A 26,578-nucleotide genomic window follows, 5' to 3' on the forward strand; every position below is an offset into this window, starting at 1 on the left:
GAGTGATTATGAGGGCTGCCAGGCACAGCTGTGAACTTTGTGTACCGAGCAACGTGCCCAGCTGTGGGGGTGAGTGTGCGCTGAAAGCCCAGGGTTCACTCACAAGCCATTTAGAGGACTCTCATCATCCAGAGGGAAGGGAAATATTGTGTTCACACAAAAGCATCATCTACTCACCACGCATGGGGCTACGTCCACTCTTAAGCAGCACCTTTCTCCAAATTTGTCTCCCTTTTTCTTATTCACACAAAGACACAGCATAGGATAGCTTTGTGGTACTCATGCCTATAAACGCGTATGCAGTTAATTCTAATAAAAGGACCTGAGTGCTGAATGGCACCTGACACATCAGTTAGTTCAATACTCTTTTAATAGCAGATGAAGAATCTGAAGTTCAAAGGGGCTAAACAGCAGGCCCAATGCTGTCCAGTAACTGATCTGGGATCAGAATACATGTGAACTTGAACTTCACTTCAACAAATAGTTTTTGAACAACAAGAGTCTATAAAATCCAAACCACACCCTCCGTCCTTTTTCCACACTGAGTGAGCTTTCCTCCGTTTACAAAGACTCAAATCACAAGAAGATACTATTTTTTTTTAAGTTGCTTTGGAATCCTGAATAAGTTTCATCATCATCAGGCCTAATATGTTCTGACATGTGACAAAACTGAATGCAGAAAAAGGATTCAGATGCCAGGGAGAGTGAATCCACTGTATTTTCTTGATGAAAACAGACAAGACAATTAAAAGGCTACTACATGGTCTCTCATTTCAATTCTAAAGTACAGTTCAATTTTAAAGAATTCTGCATCTACAGGGAAGGGGCCAATTCTCCTGAGTTGCCAAATCCAACAGCTACTACATTTTAATGCACTGAGCACATACATTGATCACATACCTTCACTACCGAGGTGATGTTACAGTGGACGAGGCTCTGTAATAAATAATCACAATCATGAATCAGCCAGATCATCTGAGAACTTCTCTTGGAAAGTGTTCAGTGCTAAACAACCAGGAAGCGGGCAAAAGTGTGTGTCTGAGTGGTTGCCGCAACCTGCAAATTAGGCTCCTAGTTGATATTCAGAATGCACTAGAACAGGGAAACATCTGACATCCACACTATGATTCTATAAGAATGTGATCTTGAATAGAAGTCAATTCAGAGTTTCCGGGCTTCCCTGGTGGTGCAGTGGTTGAGAGTCCGCCTGCCGATGCAGGGGACACGGGTTCGTGCCCCGGTCCGGGAAGATCCCACGTGCCGCGGAGCGGCTGGGCCCGTGAACCATGGCCGCTGAGCCTGCGCGTCCGGAGCCTGTGCTCCGCAACGGGAGAGGCCACAACAGTGAGAGGCCCGCGTACCGCAAAAACAAAAACAAAAACAATTAAGAGTTTCCTTGAAAATTTCAGCAGGAATACGGAAACAGTTTTTCAAAGGGAGATGGTTAATTTCCAGCTGAAGGAAGGGAGGTTAGTATATGTGATCTAGAAGACAATAGCATAGACATTAGAAAGGTGAATGGTTGTATAACACAAGGTATACAGGTACCCGGCTACAGAGGGCAGTTAAAGAAACTGCTAGAATGACCCAAGACAGAGGAAAAGAGGGTCAGACACATAGACAAGTACAAATGCAGACGTAAATAAAGAGAAGCAAGAACGGAACCCGCTTAATGGAGAGACACCAACTTGTGCCAGAAACAGGGACCGTGGAGTTAGATGTGTGGCCGGTGAGGGTGTTCAGCAGGGTCCACGGAATCTGGCATTATTTGTCCACACAGTAGACGTGGGGCCTACACAGAACCTTAGGAATACTTGCGGGATCAGGGAATAGAAGCATGCTAGCCTGTTCAGAATTGTTATAACCCCACTACTTCAAAGGTCAAGGCCTGAGGAAGTGTCGAAATATAGTGCCTTCGAAGACTGTTAAATGCGTAGTAAATTTGCTCATGGCCAGCAAGGGCAGTCATGGGTCCGAGTCAAGCTGGCTGAACTGACAACAACCCCAACCACAGAGTCTGTGTGAGGGGCTTCTATCACACTGAAAGTGGAATGAATCTTATTACCTGGGAAGACAAAGAAAGCCATGAGTATAAAGCTATGAATTTGTTAGGCAGAATTACCCCCTTAGAAAGCAAAGTGCAGATCCCCGAAAGACTGTCACAGGTAAATTTTGGTGTGTGGAGAAGAGGGAAGATGTCCTTATCCTAGAGATAGTCGTGAACAGCAGTACCCTTGACTGTGTATCAAGTACTCAGGCGAAAAGAAAGGGAGACCTCCAGTCATCCACCTGGAATACAGAATACAATCCCATTACCCCCTCCTGGCCCTGGTGATTACCCAGCCAGGGTGCTCAGGACCACGTGAGAGGAAAACATCCACAGAAGAGTATAGGCCTACCTGGATGTCATCCGGCGTGTTAAGGAAATGACGCGGGAGAAGGTTTGGAAGCATGCCGACATTGTTGACTGACCAAAAGAGGCAAAATAAAAAGATGTCAGAAGAGCCCATGGCACATGTCTATTGAAAGCCTTAAAAATTGTCATATTCAACCCAGGAATTCTTGGGAAGTTTTCCAGGGAAACGTGTACAAAAGATTTATATACAAGGTTGTTCGTTGCAACATCATTTGCTAACAGTGAGGAAATTGGAGAGAAAGAAACTGTGGTCCTATAATACAATGCACATAAAATGAATCATGGGGGTGGGATGCAATGGAGTCATTCAAAACTATGACTGCTCAGAGTTTTAAAAACCTGGGAGAACATTAGTGATGTATGATTTTTTTTAATGTTGCAAAACAGTACATACGTTTAATCCTGATTTTGAAAATATGTGTGTATGTATCTGGAAGGATATATACCAAGATGCTATCTCAGGCTGTCAGGATTTCAAGAAATTCATAGCTCTTTTACATGCTCATCTGTTCTTTCCAGTTTTCCTACAACATGTTTTACACTTTTATCAGTAAAAATGTAATTATTCTAGAAATCAAAATCTTCTTTCTATGTACAATACAAACACTGTACTGTGATGTGGTTACAAAACAGATTGTCTATAAATTATCTCAGAAAAAAATTGTATCTCATTCCCCAAATGAGAAAATCAGTCCTCAGATAACCACACTGACTCACTATTTCATGGATTAATTGCAGCGATGTTTGTTTGCTAAACTAATTCCTTTAGACCAAAGTTTCCTTCTTCCTGCCAAATGTCAATATCAGTTCAGTGAAAGAAAAATATTTTAATACTAGGAAATATGGTTGGGAAGATTGAAATATGTAGATTTGCTACATTCCAAAGTCATATACAAATTTGTTAATCCAGTAATTCCTCTTGAAGAACTGAACTTTAATATTTGGTTTAATGCTACAGCTTACAGTCATGGGTTAAGTTTAAGCTACTATTGAATAATCAAGTATCACTAAGATAATTGTTTCACTGATTTATTACAACACGCTTTGCATTTTATAATTTACTTACCTAAAATTCCAATTTCTAAGTCTTTAAGTTTTTCTTTAATATACTCATAGATGTCATCTTTGGTAAAATCTGCTTGTATAATCTTCACACTACTTCCTATCGTCCACTCTGCATTAGAGACAACAGTTATTTTTTAATGAACAGGAGTCCAAATCCCCCTCTTGCCCATGTCCTCCCAATGCTCCTATACTACCTGAATAGACACTTAAGAGCACAAGCCCATCACCTTAATTAGAAACAAGAAATAGCCTCGGATAAATGCTGGGATGCGTTAAAAGATTTGTGAATGATGGTTTCTGTGTGATACTAAGAGTTACTACAGTGACAAGTAAAGACATTATAACAGACTTAATGCAGTGATTCTCAAAGCAAGGTCCACAGACCACAGCATCAGCATCACTGAGAACTTGTCAGAAACACAAAATCTCAGGCTCCACCCCAGACCTACTGAACCGGGAAACCCTGGGAGATGGCCTGGTGATCTGTTTTCACGTGTGCTAGGGGTGACCGTGGTGCATGCTCAAGTTTCAGACCCCTGGACTAAGGGCTGTAAGAGCAAAGTGCAATGCCTCTGCTCAGTGAGTGTCAGGTCCTCGTCACATACACTCAGAAACCCTTTGTATTTGTCCAACGATTTAGCATTTATAAAACATTTACATGCACTATATATATATATATATTTTTATTATTATTATTATTTTTTTTTTTTCAGTACACGGGCCTCTCACTGCCGTGGCCTCTCCTGTTGCGGAGCACAGGCTCCGGACATGCAGGCTCAGCGGCCATGGCTCACGGGCCCAGCCGCTCCGCGGCATGTGGGATCTTCCTGGACCGGGGCATGAACCCATGTCCCCTGCATTGGCAGGCGGACTCTCAACCACTGCGCCACCAGGGAAGCCCTCACAATATATTTTTTAATCCTCTCAACAACCTTGTAAAGTAGGTATTTTCTCCATTTTTCAGAGGAGAAAATTAAGGCTCAGAGAAGCTTACTAGCTTGACCAAGGGCACCCAAACTCTGCTCCCTCCAAGTTTGATCCTCTTTCCACTGTTTTATGTGAACTTGCCTTGTGCAGGAGCTCTTTCTTAGATATAAAAGCAATGGGCAGATCTCACCAGCTGCTGCCTGCTTAGCTCTGGAATTAGACCCAATATTTCTGGGGCAAGTGATCTTAAGGCAAAGTTTGGGGGCAGTTCAAAGACACTACTTGTTTTTCAAAAGGACGATAAAAAGTACACTTTAGCACTGTAAGGGAAACACTGAAGAATGTCCTAGTCCTGGGTCAAAGTTATTTCTGATATCCAGACAGAAAACAAAAGCAGAATTCACTGGTTCAAGGGCACTGAGCCTCCTCGTTGCGACTGCTCAACCCCACACCTCCCACAGCCTTCTCTTAGCCCAGATTCTCTCCAGAGAAATAAGGCTCTCCCCCAGACAGCCTGCTATGGTCTTCACGAGTCTTCATAGTTGAAAACTCATTCCTTTGAGTTCAGGAATTTATCAATTACTAAATTAGTAATTATTATTAAAATGCAAATGCCCAGAAAGGGATATGATGATCATTATTAACTAAGAACATGTCAGAGTGGAGCATAATAATAAAGCTTTATAATATAAATGCTGTCTCTTGGGGTTGTACAGTGTACAACTTTCAAAGCCATACATGGCAGCCCTGGATCAAATCTTTTTTTTTTTAATCTAACAACTAGCAGTAAGCATTGTCCCTCACCCTACTGCAAGGAGCACAGCATGGACATAGGGAAGTGAAGTCCCAAACACAGATGCTGCTTTTCTTTGTGTGTGTGTGTGTGTGTGTGTGTGTGTGTGTGTGTGTGTGTGTGGTACGCGGGCCTCTCACTGTTGTGGCCTCTCCCGTTGCGGAGCACAGGCTCCGGACGCACAGGCTCAGCAGCCATGGCTCACGGGCCCAGCCGCTCCGCGGCATGTGGGAACTTCCCGGACCGGGGCACGAACACGTGTCCCCTGCATCGGCAGGCAGACTCTCAACCACTGCGCCACCAGGGAAGCCCAGATCCTGCTTTTGAAGGGAGAAGCAGAAGCAATCAGACAGCTGAGGCCTCTGGATGAGGGAGTCTGATTCTAGATATGGAGACGCTAGACCAAAGAAGAGAGTAGACCTGTTTGTGGGGTGAGTCTGCCCCTGCTTCATGCAGCCTGAAGAACCCCTGGTGAACTAAACTGAAGTGAACTAAAGCCACTTATATCCTGCACTTAACTTTGTAAACTGGGCTCCCCTAAGGAGGCTGGTACCCCAGCCTCCAGAGCGCAGACGTAGGGATGCTGACAGATGTCTCTATGGGCAGGACAGGAGGAGAATTGGCTGGTGGGCTCCACAAACATCTCCCTTATTTCTTGGGGTCACTCACCAATCTCCGCAGCAATGGCCTGTAGTTTTTCCGCTGTCCGGCTGATAAGCACGACATTGAGTCCCTGTCTTGCTAACTGAGGGTAGAGACGGGAAAACCAAAAAGGAGGTGATAAGCAGACAGGGAAGGCTTGTTACATTAAAGGTGAGTTGGGGCATCACTCAGTTGGTCACAGGGTGATGTGCATGCTTCTCCTGAGTTTAAATATGCAGAATGTGACAAAGGTTTCTGGGTTATGAGTAAAACAGCCACACTGGCCCAGGCTAAATGTGACATAACAGTAGTTTATTTGCATGTGTTTATTATGTGCCAGGAATTATTATTCTAAGCGCTTTTTTGCACAGATCCACAATCTGAATGCCCTCCTATCTAAACCACCTATGATCAGATGTGTGGTGGAATTCAGAATTTGGAGGATTTTATACTATAATTTATGTAACAGGGTCTAGAGTAGCATCCCATAATAAAAAACAATATTTCTGCAGCGACCTTGTGAGCTGCCTCCTATTCACAAGAACGTTCTTCCTGTGGTTCTCTTCACTTGGGCACAGTCATGGACCTGAGCTCTTTCTTTCTGTTTTCTGGCTCCCAACAGGACAGAAAATGGAATAGGAAACTGGAGGGTAAACGGATGCTTCCCTGAGATCAGAAGGAACTCTCTTCAGATTGGACACTGTTTCGACTCATGGGAGTCGAGCGACAGTGTGCAGAAGTGGTGTGCTTGAACATAGCATAGGAGACAGGTAAACGCAGCGTGCTGAGTTGTCATGGACAGGCCCAGACTCCTCACACCTAAAAATGCTACAGGTGAGAAAAGATAGAGCTTTGCCTGAAGACAAATGGAAAAACCAATGTTCATTTAAACAGAGACACGTAAAATAGATAGCTAGTGGGAAGCAGCCGCATAGCACAGGGAGATCAGCTCGGTGCTTTGTGACCACCTGGAGGGGTGGGATAGGGAGGGTGGGAGGGAGGGAGACGCAAGAGGGAAGAGATATGGGAACATATGTATATGTATAACTGATTCACTTTGTTATAAAGCAGAAACTAACACACCATTGTAAAGCAATTATACTCCAATAAAGATGTTAAAAAAAAAAGACCAAAAAATTTTTAAAAATAAACAGAGACAGACAACATTTGAGTTAGTGACAAAGGTCCCAGTTAACTGAAATCCTTCTCTATGGTTTTAATTAAACGAAACTGTTATATTTTTAAATTGTGGTAAAATACACAGGACATAAAATTTACCTATAGGGAATGTCTCACAATTATGGAATGTTTCACAATTTGTGTGTCATCCTCACACAGGGCCCATGCCAATCTTCACTGTATCACTTCAGTTTTAGTGTATATGTTGCCAAAACAAGCACTATGCCAGATTTTAACAAGGAGTTCTATTATAGAAAACACATAAGAAGCTGAACTGAGGACTTTACTATATGGTCTCCAATAGCCAATATTCAAACCTGTGGTATCAGAATCATTCAGGAAGACGTCAAAAATAAACACCAATTCCCACCACGACCATCCAATTAAGAATCTCTGGAGCTTCAGTATTTACATCTTTTTCTATTTTGATTTATTAAATTATACTATTAAATGCACAAGCACATTCTCACTGTAAAAGCTGTCACTAAGCCACACCCACGGTTCCATTTCCCCACCACCGCTAGGCTCCCGCTGTCTTTAGTTTGGTATTGATCCTCCTTTCTAACTTTCTCTCTGCATCTACATGCATCTATAAGTACATACAGAAATAGAAGTTTGTTTTGTGGGATTTCTTTCTTTTCACACTTTATAAATGGCATTATAAGCTTGTCTTTTTAACTTAATGATGTGTCTTATCTCTAAGTGTTGTACCTATTTCTACGTCAGTCCATGCTGAGCCACATTTTTATTGCTTCATAGTGCTCTATAGTTCACTTTTGGGTGAGCATTTAAGTTGTTTTGAAGTTTTCCTATTACCAATATTGCTACAGTGAAAACCCTTCAATACTGCTCTTTGTATATACAAGTGAATTAATTCCTAGAGTAGATAGCCAAGGAGAAGGGGAAATGCTGTGTTAAAAGGTACATGCTTTTTAAATTTTCACAGTATTGGCAAAATATCCTCCCTTAAAACTGTACCATCAAAAATACAGTTTTTACTTCTCCACACTCTGGTCCATATATTATATTAGCAAATTTTTCAACCTAAAAGTCAAGAAATTACATCTCTCTACTGTTTTGCTTTGCACTTTTCCAACTATCAGTGGGACTGGTTTTTTTTGTATGTTTATATGTGAATTACCAGCATATACCCTTTTTTATTAAATTTTTTGTTGAAGTATAGTTGATTTACAACATTGTGCTAATTTCTGCTGTACAGCAAAGTGATTCAGTTATACATATATAAATTCTTTTTTATATTCTTTTCCATTATGGTTTATCATAGAATATTTTGTTCATTTGTTTTTTGTTTTTCTCTTCTTGTGACTGGTTTATTTCACTAAGCATAATGTCCTCAAGGTTCATCCACATTGTAACATGTGTCAGAATTTCCTTCCTTTTCAAGGCTGAATAATACTGCATTGTATGCATACACCACATTTTATTTATTCATTCATCATCAATGAACTTTTAAGTGCATCTTCTTTTTTAAATTTTCCCAGTATGTTTATTTTTTTAAATTTTTATTGGAGGATAGTTGATTTACAATGTTGTGTTAGTTTCTGCTGTACAGCAAGTGAATCAGTTATACATATACATATATCCACTATTTTTTTTAGATTCTTTTTCCATATAGGTCATTACAGAGTATTGAGTAGAGTTCCCTGTGCTATACAGTAGGTCGTTATTAGTTACCTATCTTATATATAGTAATGTGTGTATGTCAATCCCAATCTCCCAATTTATCCCTCCCTACCCTCCTTTCTCCCCTGGTAGCCATAAGTCTGTTTTCTAAATCTGTGACTCTATTTCTGTTTTGTAAATAAGTCCATTCATACCATTTTTTTTAGATTCCACATATAAGTGATATCATATGATATTTGTCTTTCTCTGTCAGACTTACTTCACTCAGTATGACAATCTCTAGGTCCATCAGTGTTGCTGCAAATGGCACTATTTCGTTCTTTTTTATGGTTGAGTAATATTCCATTGTATATATGCCCATTGACAGAGGAATGGATAAAGAAGACATGGTACATATCATAGAATATTGAATATAGTTCTCTGTACTATACAGCAGGACCTTGTTTATCCATTCTGTATATAAAAGCATACATCTGCTAATCCCAACCTCCCAATCCATCCCTCTCCTAACTCCCTCCCCCTTGGCAACCACGGCTCTGTTCTCTATGCCCCTGATTGTTTCTGTTTCATAGATAGGTTCATTGTGTCATATTTTAGATTCCACATACAAGTGATATCGTATGATATTTGTCATTTTCTGACTTACTTCACTTAGTATGTTGCAACTCTAGACATACAAGTGATATGCTATGATATTTGTCATTTTCTGACTTACTTCACTTAGTATGTTGCAACTCTAGACACATCCATGTTGCTGCAAATGGCATTATTTTGTTCTTTTTTATGGCTGTGTAGTATTCTGTTGTATATATGTACCACACCTTCTTTATCCATTCATATGTTGATGGACATTCAGGTTGTTTCCATGTCTTGGCTATTGTGAATAGTGTTGCTATGAACATAGAGGTACATGTATCTTTCTGAATTATAGTTTTGTCTGGATATAACCAGAATATACCCGTTGCCCATTCTACTGTTAGGTTGTCATTTTTTTATAAGTTTGTAGGAGCTTTATTTTTACATATACTTGGTATTAATTATTTGCCTACTATATATGCAGTAATTATTTTCTCCTTTGTTTATGGTGTTCTTTCCATACATTACATAATATTAATTTTAATGTTACCAAGTTTGTGAATATTTTCCTTATTTTTCTTTTAGAATTTCCTTTATGATTTTCCCTAACTTCAAGGATATAAATACATTTTCCTGTAACACTTGTAGTTTTTTTATTTTTGTTGTTGTTGTTTATTTTTGAGAATAGTGTGAGGTTGAAATCATCTAGCATTATTTTTTTCAAAATGGGTGGCTCATTGTTTTGGCAACAATTTTCTATTTGTCCCTCTTTTCCTGATGTGCAATGTTTATGCCAAATTCTCATATGTACGTGGATCTGTCTCTAATCTATCTGTTCTGTTCCGCTGGCCTATATGTTAACTTCTGTGCCAGTGCCACTTCTGATAATCTTATAATAGGCTTTGCTATCTGGTGTCTCATACAGGAAGTCCCTATGATTTATTATTTTCTTTCAAAATGTTCTTGTGTTATCTTCTTAGTTTAATTTTCCAAGTAAATGATAAGATTATATTTTTTAACATTTATATTGAAATTAGAGATATTTAAGGGAAAAGTTGCATCTTTGCATTAATCAGTTATCCGTACTATGCCATGTATTCAGATCTTATGCATTCTTCTAAAACTTTTAGAAGTTTCTTCATGTAAATCTTGGACATTTCTTGTTAGTTTGCATTAGTTGGGATAACTTAAGCTGTTGTAACAAATAACTCCAAAATTTCAGTGGCTTCACGTAATGAAGTTTGGTTTTTGTCCTGTATAACAGACTCTATTCTACACAGCCCTTCAGGACCCACAGCTGAGAAAGGCATTTCCACCTTCAACACCAGGTTTCTAAGATTGCCCTAGCTGTTGATATCCAGCCAGTGCAAGGATCAGAAGAGGGTAGAGAAGATATATCCCCTCCCTCAACCACCTTGACCAAGAAATGACACACATCGTTTCTGCCTGATTTCATTGGAAAAATGTCACATAGCCCCAGCTATATGTAAGGGAATCTGGGAAGTTCCCTGGCTGGATAGCCACTTACTAGCTACAACTTTATACAATGGGAGAATAGGGATTAGGGGGGAAACTTAGCTGTTCCTTCCACCAATATCCTATGTTTATCTGTTGCCATTGTGAATTAAATTACTATGGATAACTAAATTGGGTCAATTTATATAATGGAATACTATACAATACTGAAAATGAATGAACCAGGTTCTACACACATCAGCATGGATGAATTTCAAAAGCACAATATTGATCAGTAAGAAGCAGATTACAGAAGACATATGAATCAATTTATATTAAGTTCAAAACAAGTGATGCAACCAAATGTTGAGGGATACACGCATGTGTAACAACTTTTTTAAAGTAAGGAAATTATTAACACAACGTTCTTAATAGTGCTTACCTCTGTGGGAGTGAGGAGGGGAAACACAAAGGCATGACATGTGCCTATATGACAAACTTCAAGGAAACTGGTGATACCCTATTTCTTAAGTTTGGTGATAAGAGACCCTGTACGCATTTTAATTTTTTTCGTAACCACACTTAGATATTATGTACACTCCTGTTTGATACATCTCTCTCTCTCTCTCTCTCTCTCTCTCTCTCTCTCTCACACACACACACACACACACACACACGTGCGCATGCACGCACACAACCATGACATACTACAATGAACTGAGGATACTCAAAGCCTGGTTCAGAAAGTATAGGGTTGAAGTGAAGACACACAGGAACAAAGCAGTGAATCCAAGGAAACATAAAAATAATTAAAAGCTGATGCTTTCATTTAAGGGAAGATGAAAGAGAATAAGCTTAGAGTGCAGCTGGAGTAATTTAGACTAGGGTAATTTAGACATTAGGAAGAAGAATTTCCTTCCTGAAATGGCATAAGACACTATCATATACTGACAGTAAATGTGTGATAATATTCAAGAATAGAGCAAAGCAGTTGGTTTTTCTTGGGTTGGGCTAAGGCAAGGGATTTTAATGCAAGGGGCCACACTGTGCCATTACCTGTAACTGACAGGAGCGCTGCCTTGAGAAGCATTCTAACTGCCTTGCCTGTCACACTGGAGCTTGTAGCATCCATACCATCCCAGACGTTGGGGGTGGCACTAGAATTGCCCAGATACGGAGCAATTAAACCAGACAATCTTTAGTCATATATTTTGCTTCTAGCATTCTGTGGGCATTAATAGCCAAGAATGCATGTTTATATATATTAAAGTGACAAAAAGTAAGTTTTATAATGTTTAAATATATATGTATATAAGTATTAAAATTTATAGTAATATAAGATGGGTTAAAATTGGTTCAATCATATAGAGGACCATCTGGCGATGGTATCCAGTATTTAAATGCACATACCCATTGAGCCAGCCATCTTACTGATAGGGATGTATACTTGGATATGTGTAAGTTTATCTTCAAGGGTGTGTCTTGAAACATTATTTGTAACTACAAAAACCAAAAGTAACCCTAGTGCCCATCCCTAAGAGGCCGATAAAAGAGACATAGTACATCCCTGGGATAGGATAACCCTGAAACCATTAAAAAGAATGAAGGCCATCTGTATGCCTTTGCTGTGGCAAGATCTCCATATTACATTATTTAATGGACAAAGCAAAGTTTAGAAGAGGGTTTATGGTTGTGTGAAGCAGGATCCCATCTGTGCTCATGTGGGCAAAAACTAAACATACAGGTGTGAATTCTGCTAGGAGACTATAAATTACTTTCTTCCTGGGCATGTGACTAGATGACACTCCTGGCCTTTCTTGCCCTATGTCTGGCCATAGGACTGAGTGCTGGCAGTGGGCTGCAGGACACAGACATGCTTATGACCCAGCTCCAACCTTGAAGAGTAGCGCAAAGGCTTATAAGATAGACAAGAAGCAAGACAGAAGGAACTGGACAGAGCCACCCACTAATCAGGAAAGTCTCTGGATTGTTACGTTGAAGTTACTCTGTACTATCAACATCCATGTCAACAGGTAAGTATGAATATAGCCATGGTTTTCCTTTACCTTTTCTGAAAGGAATCTCAAGACATTGTGAACACTGGTGACCTTTACAGAGAAGGGCCAGGTAAGGGCAGGGGTGAGGGAGGAGAGGCCTTTATTTCCCTTTGTATGCTTTTCTGTGCTGCTTGAGTTTTCTCATTTTACGCCTGTATTATTTTATCTTTAACAGAAATTATCTGGGCAAAGAGATGATGGCCTTTTTGCTGTTTTCTTCCTTATACTTCTTTGAATTAAAAATGTATACATAAACATCATTAGCCATCAGGGAAGTGCAAATTAAAACCCCAATGAGATATTACTACACAGCTCTCAGAATGGCTAACATAAAACATAGCAACACCAAATGCTGGTGAAGATGTGGAGAAAATGGACCACACATACAGTGCTGGTGAGAATGGTACAAACAATCTGGGGGACAGTTTAGCAGTTTCTTAAAAAACTAAACATGCAACTATCATACCAGCCAGCAACTGCACTCCTGAACATTTATTCCAGAAAAAATAGTCTTACGTTCACACAAAAGTTATATACAAATGTTTATAGAAGCTTTATAAGTATTGCCCCAAACTGGAAACAATATCCTGTAATAAACCATAATGGAAAAGAATATAAAAATGATGTATATATATGTATAACTGAATCATTTTGCTAAACAGCAGAAAGTAACACTACATTGTAAATCAACTATACGTCAAGAAAGAAATAATGAAAGAAAGAAGGAGGGAAGGAAGGAAGGGAGGGAGGGAGGGAGGGAGGGAGGGAGGGAGGGAGGAAAGAAGGAAGGGGGGAGTGGGGGTGTTTATAAAACGGCCACACAAGGGATCCTTGTGGTGATGGAAATGTTCTGTATCTTGACTGTATCTATGTTGATATCCTAAGTGGGATGTTGTAGAATAGCTTTGCAAGATTGGGTAAAGGGTACATGGGATCTCTCTGTATTCTTTCTTACAACTGCATATGAATCTATAATTATCTCAAAATTAAAAGTTTAATTTTAAAAAAGAAGCTAAAGGAAGCTAAATAAATACAGGAAAATTAGGTAACAGTGCTTTTTAAAAGAGAATTGGGGATGCGAAGTGAGTAGATGCTGTATGGGGCTGTATTGTGCTTAGCTGGGGCTGAGATGAGCTGGGAGGCCAGAGGGGCTGGCGCTGCTTGGGGCCAGCTGGGCTGCTTTTTGTACAGACCAGGGCAGCTGCACATGCTCCTAAGGACTGGGCAGAGCTGACTAGAACCCTGAATGGCTGGAACCCTGGGAGGCATTAAATATTATGTCTTTCTCTGACCTAAGCCTGTTTGGTTGTTCATAATCACTGGGTTTTCTTGTTGCCTCCGGTAATTAGAGATAGATTTTGGCTACAGATCTCCTCCCCAACAACCAGCCAGCAGATGTTGTGTTATAAGATTTAAACAAGCCTCAGACCAAATCCTACCAACAGAAACATTCATTAGTAAGCTGGTGTCAAGATAGTCATGAACCTATTCTTATAGCTCAGTGGAGTTCCAGCTTTCTGTCCCTTAGGCACTCTGGGAAGGCTCATCCCAGGCAGATATGATAATGTCCTGGGGGCAGGGGGCAGTCAAACTTCTAGCAGGGTAGGGTGAGAGAATCCCCCACTATCAGCAGGACATGGGGCCAAATCAGTTAAAGGCCAAGGTAGGGTGAGAGAATCCTCCACTATCAGCAGGACATGGGGCCCAGATCAGTTAAAGGCCAAGAACACCACTCTGCGACGCTCACAGATTTTACATCCTTGCTCACAGGAGGGCAGAAGTACCTGTACAATATCTCTAGCTAATCCACATATCTTGGAAGGCACTTCCTCAGGAAAATTATTTATAACGTCTCTTAGGCTAAGGGGCAAACCCTCTAATGAAAGTCAGGTTAGCTAAAGCACAGATATTGAGGAGCTCTAATTTAGCATCTTTAAAAATTAACTAAAACCTGGATTTAGCCAAGGTCCTGGCAAAAACAGCACACTCAAATTGGGTAACTAGAAGAGAGTTTAATAAAAGGATGATTTACAAAGTGTGACTAATGTGTAGAGGACCCATGAGATTCTGGAGCTAATAAGGGCAGAGCTGTTGTCACCTGTGAACCTGAAAGGGTTGGGGGATGAACAGTTACCAGAACCAGAGGGTGGAGAAGGCTGCCTGACAGAGCTGCGGCCTTCAGCAGAGGGATACAGCCAGCCCACGGGGAGAGAGCAGAAAGGAACCCAACCTCACACTCCTCTCTCTCTCTCTTACCTGTTGCCAGTATCCCCCAACCCCCACCAAACCCCACTGAAACCAGAAGCCATCTGAGGCCCTTGGTGCAGGGCAGCCTCCTAGGGCACACAGCAGGGCGAAGAAGGGCAGAGTGTGAATCCCGAGGGGCAAGTAGAAGAAACTCAACACACACCACCTCTAGGTGTGGTGGTGTATTCCATTCCTAGGTAATCTACCCAAGAGAAATGGAGGGACTTCCCTGGTGGCGCAGTGGTTAAGAATCTGCCTGCCAATGCAGGGGACATGGGTTCGAGCCCTGGTCTGGGAAGATCCCACATGCCGTGGAGCAACTAAGCCCATGCACCACAACTACTGAGCCTGTGTGCCACAACTACTGAAGCCCGTGCGCCTAGAGCCCGTGGTCCCCAACAAGAGAAGCCACGGCAATGAGAAGCCTGTGCACCACAACAAAGAGTAGCCCCCGCTCGCCGCAACTACAGAAAGCCCGCGCACAGCAACGAAGACCCGATGCAGCCAAAAAAAAGGAGAAATGGAAACATATGTCCATGAAAACAAGCACATAAGAATGTTCACAGCAGCATAGTATATAGCCAAAAAATGGGAACAACCCAAACATTCATCAGCTAGTAAATGAATAAACAAATTGTGGTATATCCATACGATGGAATATTATTCTGCAATAAAAATGGAAGAACCACTGACACATGCTACAACATGGATGAACCTCAAAAATCCTGTGCTAAATGAAGGAAGTCAGGCACTAAAGACTACATATTGTGTGGCGGCATTCCTATGAAGTGTTCAGAAAAGATTAGTGGCAGCCTAGGACTAGGGACGGGAATGGGGGATTAACTGTGACCAGTTGTGAGTGATCTCATTAGGATCTTATTAGGATGATGGCAATGTGCTAAAACTGGATGGTGACGATGGTGAAAACCTTGGTTAATTTACTAAAAATCATTGTACCATACACTCAAAACAGGTGAATTTTATGGTACATGAATTATATCTCAAGAAGCTGTTTAAAATACAAAACTGATTCACGTGCATATCATATTATGCATGCTGAAGTATTTTAAAGTAAATTATATTCAGTCTAACAGCTGATCTTCAGCCATAAAGTATTATAACAAGTCCCACCCTGGGCCTGGATCCTATCTAGTGAGGTTTCACTTTGTAAAAAGACAATCAATCAATATCTAGACATATATAGAATGTAATTAGGGGTGATACTCTGCATCTGTTGTTCCTTTAAATAGTTGATTTCCTAGTATATTTTTAAATGACATAAAAAGAAGTTTACTCAGACATTTTGGCTGGAACACAGCTATGGAAAAGAAATAAGCCACAGAAAATGTCTCAAAGACTTTTGTGTCAATTTTGACTGACCCTAGGTAAAGAAAGCTTCATTCAGACCAGACTGAGCAAAGGAGAAGGTGGGAAGCAGGTTCTCTAAGAGAAACTCATCTTCAGCTGGGCCCGTAACACACTTTCCCCTGAAAAACAACCACCACGGAAAAACTAAACCAAGAAGAGTGAACCCCAAGGTGAACTATGGACTCTGGGTGATAATGACGTGCCAGTGTATGTTCACTGTAGCAAACTTCCCACTCTGGGGTGTGTGTGCGGACAGGGGTATGTGGGAACTCGCTGTACCTTCTGCAAGATTTTGTGGTCAATCTAAAACTGCTCTAAAAAATAAAGTCTATCTTAAAACTTTAAAAATAAATAGAAAATTAAAAGATAAAAAAATAAGAACTGTCCCATTTTAAGGCCAGTGATATCATGAAGTCTTCTCTTTCTCTTCTGGAAAATTCCCCACCCCCACCTCCAGCCCTCATTTTCAGTCTGTGAATCTATCAAAGGATGGCTAAAGAATTAAGCACCTTTGTCTCACAATTCACTTCATCAGCCTCCAGAGGGGGCGATTGTCCATTAAATGGAAAACAATTTGCATTTTCAACACAAAGGATGCTCTCTGCCTTGTGTGCTTCCAGTCTCTCCTGAACTGTGCCATTTATCTCAAGAGCCATAGACTTTTTTTTTTTTTTGCGGTACGCCGTCCTCTCACTGCCGTGGCCTCTCCCGTTGCGGAGCACAGGCTCCGGACGCGCGGGCTCAGCGGCCATGGCTCACGGGCCCAGCCGCTCCGCGGCATGTGGGATCGTCCCGGACCGGGGCATGAACCCGTGTCCCCAGCATCGGCAGGTGGACTCTCAACCACTGCGGCACCAGGGAAGCCCAAGAGCCATAGACTTTTTAAAGGTTCCATGTGAAGTGGTCTGAGCCAGGAGGGGGGCACGGAGAACACTGGGTTGTCTGGGCCAGCATGTTCCCTTTGTCCTTTTGAGCAGGGCTCAATCTTCTTTCTAGAATGTCCAGGCTGACAGGCTCCATACGTGGGTTTTGCCACCACCCCCCTTCAGGGAATTAAGCCCCAGAAGCACACCCTCTCCCAGAATTCCCTGCCAGGCACTGTGCTAAAAGAAGAATGGCTGCTGCTGTGATGAATAGACCATTTTCCTTCTGCTGTGTGTTAGGGCCTAGGTCAAGGAAGGTGCTTGTCGCTGCTAATCTATAACAGGTGGTGGGAATGCCAGGGAAGACAGGGCTTCTTCTGTGTGGCAGTAAATAAAATAAGGGGCTTGAATTCAGGTGCCAAAGGAATGGAAATGGTGTGAAATACAGAGTGAAGCAGAGGCTTCAGAGGCATGAAGACCAGGCCCATTCTTGTCCTTCCTCCTCCAGCCCATCCCTCTCCACAATTTTTTTCACGCTGCTTCCAATAATGCTTGAAATTCCTTTAAAAGGAGGCAAAGTCACTATTGCCACTCTAAATACAAATACAGATTAGGTTAAAATGTAATATAGAATAGGCTACTGGAAAGTTGGAGTCAAAGTCCCTATTTCTACCATGAAATGCAACTAAAACATGCAACCTGGACATAATACATAAAATAAATATAAGAAAACTCCAAAGGATAGTGAGAAGATCAGCTATGGGCCTTGAGACCTGAGGAAACCGGTGGTGAGTCTCCTGGCTTTTCTTTTTGCCTCATATATCCCAGACTTATTGCTGGAGAAGCTGGATATTCAGAAACACCAACAGTGCAGACATAAAAAGTTCCAATAAAAGCCTGCTCTCTCTAACCAAAGAACCAAAAACTGGCAGCCTAGCACGGCAGAAAACTTTAGACAATAACTGTCGTACTCCAGACAAACAACTCAAAAAAAAAAATCTATGTTCCTATTGCCACCCCTGCCTGCAAAGTATTGCCACCCCTGCCTCCAAAGGCTGAGTGGGGAGCTGACACTTCCACTCTGGTGAGGCTGAGTCCTAACAAGGACTCCAACCCCCTGCCAGGTTGGCATCAGAGAAGGATGAGCAGGGAGCTGGAACTTTCATCCCAGCCACTCCACCCACCATGTCAGCAGAGACCTGAACTTCCACTTCCACCTGACAGTGCCAGAGCACCCCTTCTGCTCTCTCCCCTCTTCCTTCCCCTGGGATGATGACAGAGGAAGCCCAGTGGAGATTCAGGACTTGTACCATCACCGCAGTGATAGTGAGACCACCTCCTCCAAGTACTGCTTGTGGGGAGCAGTAAGGATGCACTCTTGCCCCGAAAATCCAGAGTGGCTTATGAGAAGCCAGAACTCCTACACCCATCCAGCAGTAACAAGGAGGCAGCACCCCCCAAAGGAGGCCAAGTAGTAAACCTGGGCTTCTACCTCACCTGGTAGGAAAAAGCACCCTCTCCTCCCCCTGTTGAAGCAATGTCAGTACAGACCTAAACCAAAAGATATAAATATGATCCAGAGTCTCATAATATAAAACCAAAAATGTCCAAGATTCAATTAAAAAAAAATAAACTCATCACACAAAGAATAAGGAAGATCTCAATCTGAGTAAGATAAAAACAATGGACAAATGCTAACACCAAGATGACACAGATGTTAGAATTATCTGACTAGAATTTTAAAGCAGCTATCGTAAAAATGCTTCAGAGAGCAATCACAAACACAATTAAAACAAATGAAAAATAGGACATTTCAGCAAAGAAATAGAAGATATAAAGAAAAATGAAATGGAAATTTTAGAACTGAAAAATACAGAAAGTGAAATTAAAAACTCAACGGATGGGCTCAATAGCAGAATGGAGAGACCAAGGAAAGAATCCATGAACTTAAAGATAAAACAACAGGAATTACCCAATCTAAACAGAGAAAAAATACACTGAAAAAACATGAACAGCATCTCAGAGACCCACTAGACTAGAAGAAAGGTCTTGCATTTGTGTCATTAGAGTCCCAGAAGAAGAGAAGAGGGCTAGGCAGCTAGGCAGAAAGAATATTTGAAGAAAGAATGAATGAAAAATTTCCAAATTTGTGAAAAGGTATAAACCTACAGATTCAAGAGACTGAGTGAATCTCAAACAAGATAAACCCAAAGAAACCCACACCAAGAAACATAACTAAACTCCTGAAAACTGAACACAAAGAAAAAAATCTTGAAAGCAATGAAAGAGAAACAACACCTTACCTATAGGGGAAAATGATTTGAATAACATCAGACTCATCAGAAATCATAGAGGACAGAAGGAAGGGGCACAACATTTTTCAAGTGCTGAAAGGAAAGGATTGTCAACTATAAATCCTATATTCAGCAAAATTATCCTTCAGGAATGAAGGGGAAATGGAGACAGTCTCTGATGAAGGAAAACAAAGAATTTGTCACCCGCAGAGCTACTGTAGAAGAACAACTAAAGGAACTTCTCTAAACAGACAGGAAATAACAAAAGAAAAAATCTTGGAACATCAGGGAAGAAGAAAGAACAATAGAAAGAGTAAAAATATGGGTACGTACAACACATTTTCTTTCTCAAAAAGAGAAAGAGAAAAGCAATATATGGGAAAGAAAACACAGATTAAATATCCAATAATAACAGTGGCTAAACTTGGAGAGCTTACTCTATGCAAAGCATTTTGCCCGTCTCATCCCGTTTAACTTTTACAAAAGCCCAGATGGAATTATCATCACCTCCAGTTTATTGATGTGGAAATTCTGCAGTGAGCATATTGGAGGCAGAGTTTGAACAGACATCTGATCCATTCCCACCCTCGAATTCTTAACCATTACAATCCATAGCATTCCAGACTCTGAACTGCTTTCCTTGAAGCAGCAATTAACAGGGAGACAAGAACAGGCTCTCTGGGAGAGAGGGAATCCTGCATGACAGAAAGGTAGGGATCCCAGAAAATTGTTTAACACAGCCTTAGAAAAGAACAAAAGGAAACAAAGAATAAGATTCTACAAGAAGAGCAAAGCAAGAATTAGTCTAGAAGAGAAACAGAGTTTAGAATTTGAAGACTCTTAGGAGACATCTTTTGTGCTCATAAAGACCTGGAAGCCCAGAAAGGATGTGTAACTTGTCCAAAATCTGCAGACAGTTAGTTTCTGGGTGAGGACTGGAACTCATAGCTCCTGACCCCCAGGCCATTGCTTTTGGAAAGAGTAAGGAAATGAATTGCCAAGGGGAATCCGCACATGGGTCTCCTCTAAGAAGAAAGAAAAGTGTCTGAGTCTTAAGATATCAAGGGGGCCATAGGTATATCAGGTCAGCATGAATTTGAGGAAAGAATCTGGAAAATCATAAAGAAATAACCTGAGTTCTCCAGAGAACTGAGAGATAAAATGAAAGATGAAAGATAAGACCCTTTCCAGAAAACTGGTCTAAGGTGAAAAAACAGTTATATAAGAGGTGATATAGTTTTAACACAAATAGCTAGAAAAACTTTCCTTCTGATTTGGGGTATGGAAGATACAAGACTTTGGAAAGGGTTTGGCACATGTTCTTTCCAACCTCAACACTCAAATATAACCACTCATCTACTGAGTGTTGGGCACTACTGATCATCAGAAAGTTGCTATATACAAATTAGGATAAGAGCAAAGATGAACTCTTTAGCTGGAATTAAAAAACAGAGTTGAAGTAGAATGTCAGTACCAAAGAAATTATCTTCAGGGCATGGAGGATGGGGGGTAGACCCAAAAGACCAGCACTCGGAGCTTTTAAGTGGTATGGTTCAGCTCTGTTAACTAAAAAGAAAACCAGAAGTATCTATCAGGTACCTCCAATATACCTTGCAATGTTCATTTCACAGAAGATGATTTGACCTCTCTCATGACACAGGCCTTTAGGAACAAGAAACCACATGAGTACTACACTATTGTTGAATGTAGTTTTCATAATTGAAGTGCTTTTCATTATATTTTTAAGGTGTTGATTTTTAACAGCCATCCTCATAATTTCTAGGATTCTATTTCTTCTATTGTATTTTACATGGTGCTAGAGGTTAGTATAATAGGCACAAGGAAGAAAGAAAATATATAGGAATTCCAGGAAACAATACTTCATTAGTGAAAATGTCGAACTTGTAATAATACTAATAATAATGGCATACAAAACTACATAAGCTGTAAACACATTTTTAGAAAAGCGTAACTACCTACTTATCTATCTATCTATCTATCTATCTATCTATCTATCTATCTACAGAGAAACAAAAACCCTGGAAGGAAACACTCAAGGACACTAATCACACTCCAGTGACTCTCAGCCCTATCAGATTCTCTCTTTATATTTTTTAATGCCCATTAATCTTCTTGAAGTGAAAGTTTTATATATATATATATATATATATATATATATATATATCTCCTACCTACACAAATGATTTTTAAATCAACATATGCCCTAGCTATAATGTAAAGGGTAAATAAAAGGAAAGTAGTTTATAATTTTTTTATTGCTTTAAGTATATAAATGCTTATGGTACAATTACCCTAGGAAATAACAGTGTCCCCATAAATTCCTAAAACAACTCCTAAGGGGAGATACTGCCACCTTTGAATATCATTGTATTTTTTTTTAAAGGTAGCCAGGCGGTGAGATTATGATTTTTAAATTTCCTTTTTTATAGAAAATAGTTTCCTTCATAAGGGAATGTCCATTGCTTTTATAATCAGAAAACTAGTGTTTGGGGTGGGAGTCATGTGACTATGATGTGTTTAATAAAAGGGGAGGAGAAAGTCTCCAGGGACACAACTTACCTCGAATGAATAAGCTTTCCCAATCCCATCTCCTGCTCCAGTGATCACTGCAAAAAGCAGAAATGGTTTTAAAGGATAGAATTAATCTTTAAACCCCTTTCTTGCTGGCTACATGTTCTTGCAGGCCTACTCTCTAGGACACAATATTCCAAAGCACTGCCCTTCTGCTCTCCAGCCCTACTCCGCTCAACTGTGAAGTTTCCAGCCTTGACTCCCTTCACTAAATGTTCAAAATGAAGCATTTTTTTCTTTTTTTGGATGGGGTCTGGGGGGAAGGGTTGGTGAGGCTATGAAAAACATGCTCCAAAATGAAACAAAGAACATTAGCCAGCGAACATTTTATTCAGACCCCAGAAGGGTTTAGACATTTCTAAGCCTTAATTCATCAAGGACAAGCAGTGTATGCTATTATCTCTCTACCCACACACCCAATTATCACTGTAAGGACATTTCAAGGTTCCTACTAAAAGTTGAGTTCTCCCCACTTCCTATCCTCACTCTCACAGGACAGCAGCAATCAAAGCCCATTGAAGATAGAGAACTTAACAAAGAGGAAAATACAGAAATGCAAAAAGAGGATGCAGTGACATGAAGGAACCTAAAGAACTTGTGCTCACTGGATCTATTGATTAATAGATAACAATGAGATGGGCCTTCTAGTCCTTTTATAGCCAACAGCACATACATATTTAATGACTGAGCTCTAGGGTAAACTTCATTCGTGTGAATGTCACAATTTCAAAACACAGTACAATTCAGTATATACATATCTGCAGTTTACCTTTGCACCAACAATCGGAGGATATGCTTTCCAAAAGTGTGTACAAAAGCTATGTATACATTTAGTTTACTTGAGAGGGAGAGCAGACCAAGCTAAAAAACTTCAGGCAGTGCTTCAGGCAGAAGCACCCTCATTGTAATAATTACCAGTGATTTTACTTGTTTATTTGGGTACTTTTAAGTGACTCCACATTTATGACTTGTTTTACTCTGTAGAGGTACTTTGCTCAGGGTTGTTGTCTTCTGCCTCACCTTCCCCTCCATCACAGGCATCCTCAAATTCACCCAGTACAAGGCCTGAACTACAGTCAAGATAACGTCAATAAGTGGCTGGTACCTACTGAGCGTTTACTTTCTGCCGTGCATTATATTTTTGGGTTTTGTTTTTAGTCACTTGGACCTTATTATTTACAAGTTAAATTACACAGCATGAGATGGACTGGAGGGAGAAGAGGGGAGGAAGCTGGCTCCTGAGGTTCCTGGCCACCTCCACCCCCTCCTCGGTGCGTAGCAAAGTCTTCAGTGCTGCCTCTGCCCCAGTGTCCAGGTCAGGCCTCGGAACACAGCTTCCAAGCCAGAAATGAGGTTCTGGCTCTGACACCCCAGAGCACCAGGGCTCCCACTAGCAGCTTCTTCATGGCGGGTGGTGGGAATGTGAAGGCATCAGTTTGTCTAGGTGAGGGTGACAGATGAGGCTGCTGGAATTCAGGGAGAAAGTGGAATAGGCATTGTAGGTCCAATAAAGCTCTTCCGTGTCCGGCTTACAGAAATGCAGAAAGACCATGTGGATGGGCAACCCCACAGCCACATCTCATCTGATATTCAAAACAAGCCTATAATTCAGGGAACATCATTTTCCTTAGTTTATATTTGAGGAAGCTAAGGGAGAGAAAGTTCTTAACCCAATCAAGGCCACACTGCTAAAAGTGATGACTACAGGATTTGAACCCAGGCTCTGACTTTAGGGTCACAAATCTATAAAGAATATCAGTGATGGGACTTCCCTGGTGGCGCAGTGGTTAAGAATCCACCTGCCAATGCGGGGCACGGGTTCGAGCCCTGGTCCGGGAAGATCCCACATGCCGCGGAGCAACTGAGCCCGTGCACCACAACTACTGAGCCTGCGCTCTAGAGCCCACGAGCCACAACTACTGAGCCCACGTGCTGCAACAGCTGAGGCCCGCATGCCTAGAGCCCGTGCTCCGCAATAAGAGAAGTCACCACAATGAGAAGCCCGCGCACCGCAATGAAAGAGTAGCCCCCACTCGCAGCAACTAGAGAAAGCCTGCACGCAGCAAGGAAGACCCAGCATAGCCAAAAAAATAAAAAGAATACCAGTGACAAAATTAGGAAATCAACCACATATGACCGCACATGCACTTCTTTTAGAACGTGTGTCCTCAGAAGGGCTTTGCCGTACACTGATGGGCAGAGTTCTAAGCCCCTCAGAGCACAGGCATTTGGATCTGTGTGATGCAGAGTATTTGGATCCAGAACATTCAAGTTCAAACTGCCCTGAGAGGGAGTGCTCACACACACATATCCTCTCTCTCTCTCTCTCTCTCTCTCTCTCCCCCCAGATTAACAAGTAACAGTTAAAAACGCATTTTATTCATGCCAAACAATTTTCATAGAGTAATTTTTTTAGCTTTGGAAAATAAGGATACAGGATGCCTAGTTAAACTTGAATTTCAGGTAAACAACAAATAATTTTTTCGTATAAGAATGTCGCACATAATATCGGGGGTGTCATATACTGAAAAATGATTCTTTATTTATCTGAAATTCAAATATAACTGAGTATCCTGTATTTTACCTGGCAGCCCTATAAGGTTGTTTACAGTCTTTCCTATTTAGCCTGGCATTGTATTTCTAAAGCCACACAAATTCTTATTCTTTTTTAAATCATTGGATTTCTTGGTGCCCAACCGTAGTGTAAAACCTGACAGTTGGGTTTTTGGTTTTGTTTTTTTCTTTTTTGTAATGCAAGTGCCTGACTTTGATTGCCAATGAGGCATCAACTTCAAAGAGGCATCAACTTTAAAGATGGTGATTTCTAATAAAAGCTATGCTGGCCACACGATCATGTAAAGAGCCAGGCCATCTCCCCCAAATGAGGTTCCTTTGTTTTAAAAATCTTGATTGATTTCAATAACTGACCATTTGGACCACTTGTTTTTTCTCTTCCTGTGCTTTAAATTCCTGCTTGTATGTTTTAAATTCACCATTAAAGAGTGAGCGTGTGAAACCCTAGGCCCCCAACCCCAGAATAAAATAAAAGCAGAACTCCAGGCCCATTCACTCTCTCTCTCTCTCTCTTTGCGCCCATGACCTTGCTATGTGGCACCAGGTGTCCTACATAATTTCCAGGTCCTGAAAGTAATAAACCTTTATTTTTTTTTTAAAGTGTCCTGATGGTTATTGCTGAAAACCACCTTGCAATCACAGTAAGAACCACAAGGGCCAGCCCGACCGCAGTATTGGTTATTGATAGACTGACACCAGCACATAACACCAACTTTGAGATGCAAACTTAGCATTTCGTTCAAGGAGATGCCGAAACCATAGCCTCACGTCCTTCACCTTAAACTCAGTACGGAGCTGAAATTCTGCATGGCAGTTCCAGGAGCTAAATCCCATTGGGAGGCAGCAATTAATCAGTCTGCTTGGGACACAAACCAGACCCAGATTCCATATATAACCATTTTAAAAACATGTCTCCACAGAGATCTTTATTGCCTTGATTTTGTATTACCCTCACTTCTTGAAAGGACTCAGAGAAATTTTTTTTTAATAAAATGAATTTAAATTATTGGACTTCAGAATGTTGAAACACCCTTTAAGAAAATGGAAGCACCCTGGGCTTTTGAAAATCTGAAGAAGAGGATACATAATTTTCTGCAACATCTATTACTTGTATCATCAGAAACTCCAAAAATAAGAAAACCCAACTAGTGAGAATGAGAGGAGAAGCACCCAGGCAAGGACTGAGTCACATTGTTCCCTAATTATCCTCCTGATGCCCCACATCTCATTTCTCAGACAATCCTAATTTCATTCGTGCTTTCCAGCCTCCCAAATGAAAATAACCCAAAGGAATTACATCTTTGCTCTGAAAAGGAAAAGATGCAATATATCTTTTGAGACCTAAGTGATAATAAGCAAGAACAACCAAAAAAACAAGAGATGGAAAACTTTCTTTACCTGCCCACTGTCCCATGGACTTCAAGAAAGACCTTGGCGAAACTTTCCAGAAGTGCAGGAAAATACATTTGGAGAATCTCACGCATTTCACCAGGTGGACCAGGCACGCCAGCAGCCCTACAAAAATGAAGAACTGTGCCAGAACCTCCCCCATGATGGCACTGCAGCAGATGCTGTTTGGGACCTGGTTGGGGCCCTCACAGCCTCCAGGCGCGAGCGTGACTCCTCCGGAGGAGTGTCAGTCAGTCCCCTTCTGGAGTCACTGGGCACATTCCAACGCGTCACTGTGTCGAGGCTTTCAGATTGGAGTAACTTCTTTACACAATCCTCTGATTCACAGGCTTCGGAATAAAATATTGTTTCTAATATCTTTACAGCACTGTTGGGCTTTTGTGACACAGGGGAGTTGGTGAAGAAGTGGACATAAAGAAAGATAAAGGCTGGACAAAGAAAAATGGCAGCCCAGCAGTCCCTCCCTGAATTTGGAA

General features: G+C 41.1%; 1 protein-coding gene and 1 non-coding gene across 2 annotated transcripts in view; both read right to left on the minus strand.

Moving 5' to 3' along the window:
* HSD17B3 (hydroxysteroid 17-beta dehydrogenase 3) overlaps positions 1 to 26,244 on the minus strand; it is a 37,574-nt gene extending 11,330 nt beyond the window's left edge. The window contains exons 1-6 of the mRNA XM_060153550.1: positions 26,091 to 26,244; positions 22,107 to 22,153; positions 5,871 to 5,946; positions 3,483 to 3,590; positions 2,400 to 2,467; positions 901 to 936 (exon numbers count right to left, since the gene is read on the minus strand). Of these exons, the coding sequence (XP_060009533.1) occupies positions 901 to 936; positions 2,400 to 2,467; positions 3,483 to 3,590; positions 5,871 to 5,946; positions 22,107 to 22,153; positions 26,091 to 26,244 (489 nt within the window). The remainder of the gene's footprint in view (positions 1 to 900; positions 937 to 2,399; positions 2,468 to 3,482; positions 3,591 to 5,870; positions 5,947 to 22,106; positions 22,154 to 26,090) is intronic.
* On the minus strand, positions 7,138 to 7,239 carry LOC132523939 (U6 spliceosomal RNA). The gene has a single exon (XR_009541712.1). It is a non-coding gene; the product is annotated as a U6 spliceosomal RNA (small nuclear RNA).
* Positions 26,245 to 26,578: the final 334 nt, after the last annotated feature.

The sequence above is a fragment of the Lagenorhynchus albirostris genome, chromosome 7 (genome assembly GCF_949774975.1).
Source record: "Lagenorhynchus albirostris chromosome 7, mLagAlb1.1, whole genome shotgun sequence".
Lineage (NCBI taxonomy): Eukaryota > Metazoa > Chordata > Mammalia > Artiodactyla > Delphinidae > Lagenorhynchus > Lagenorhynchus albirostris.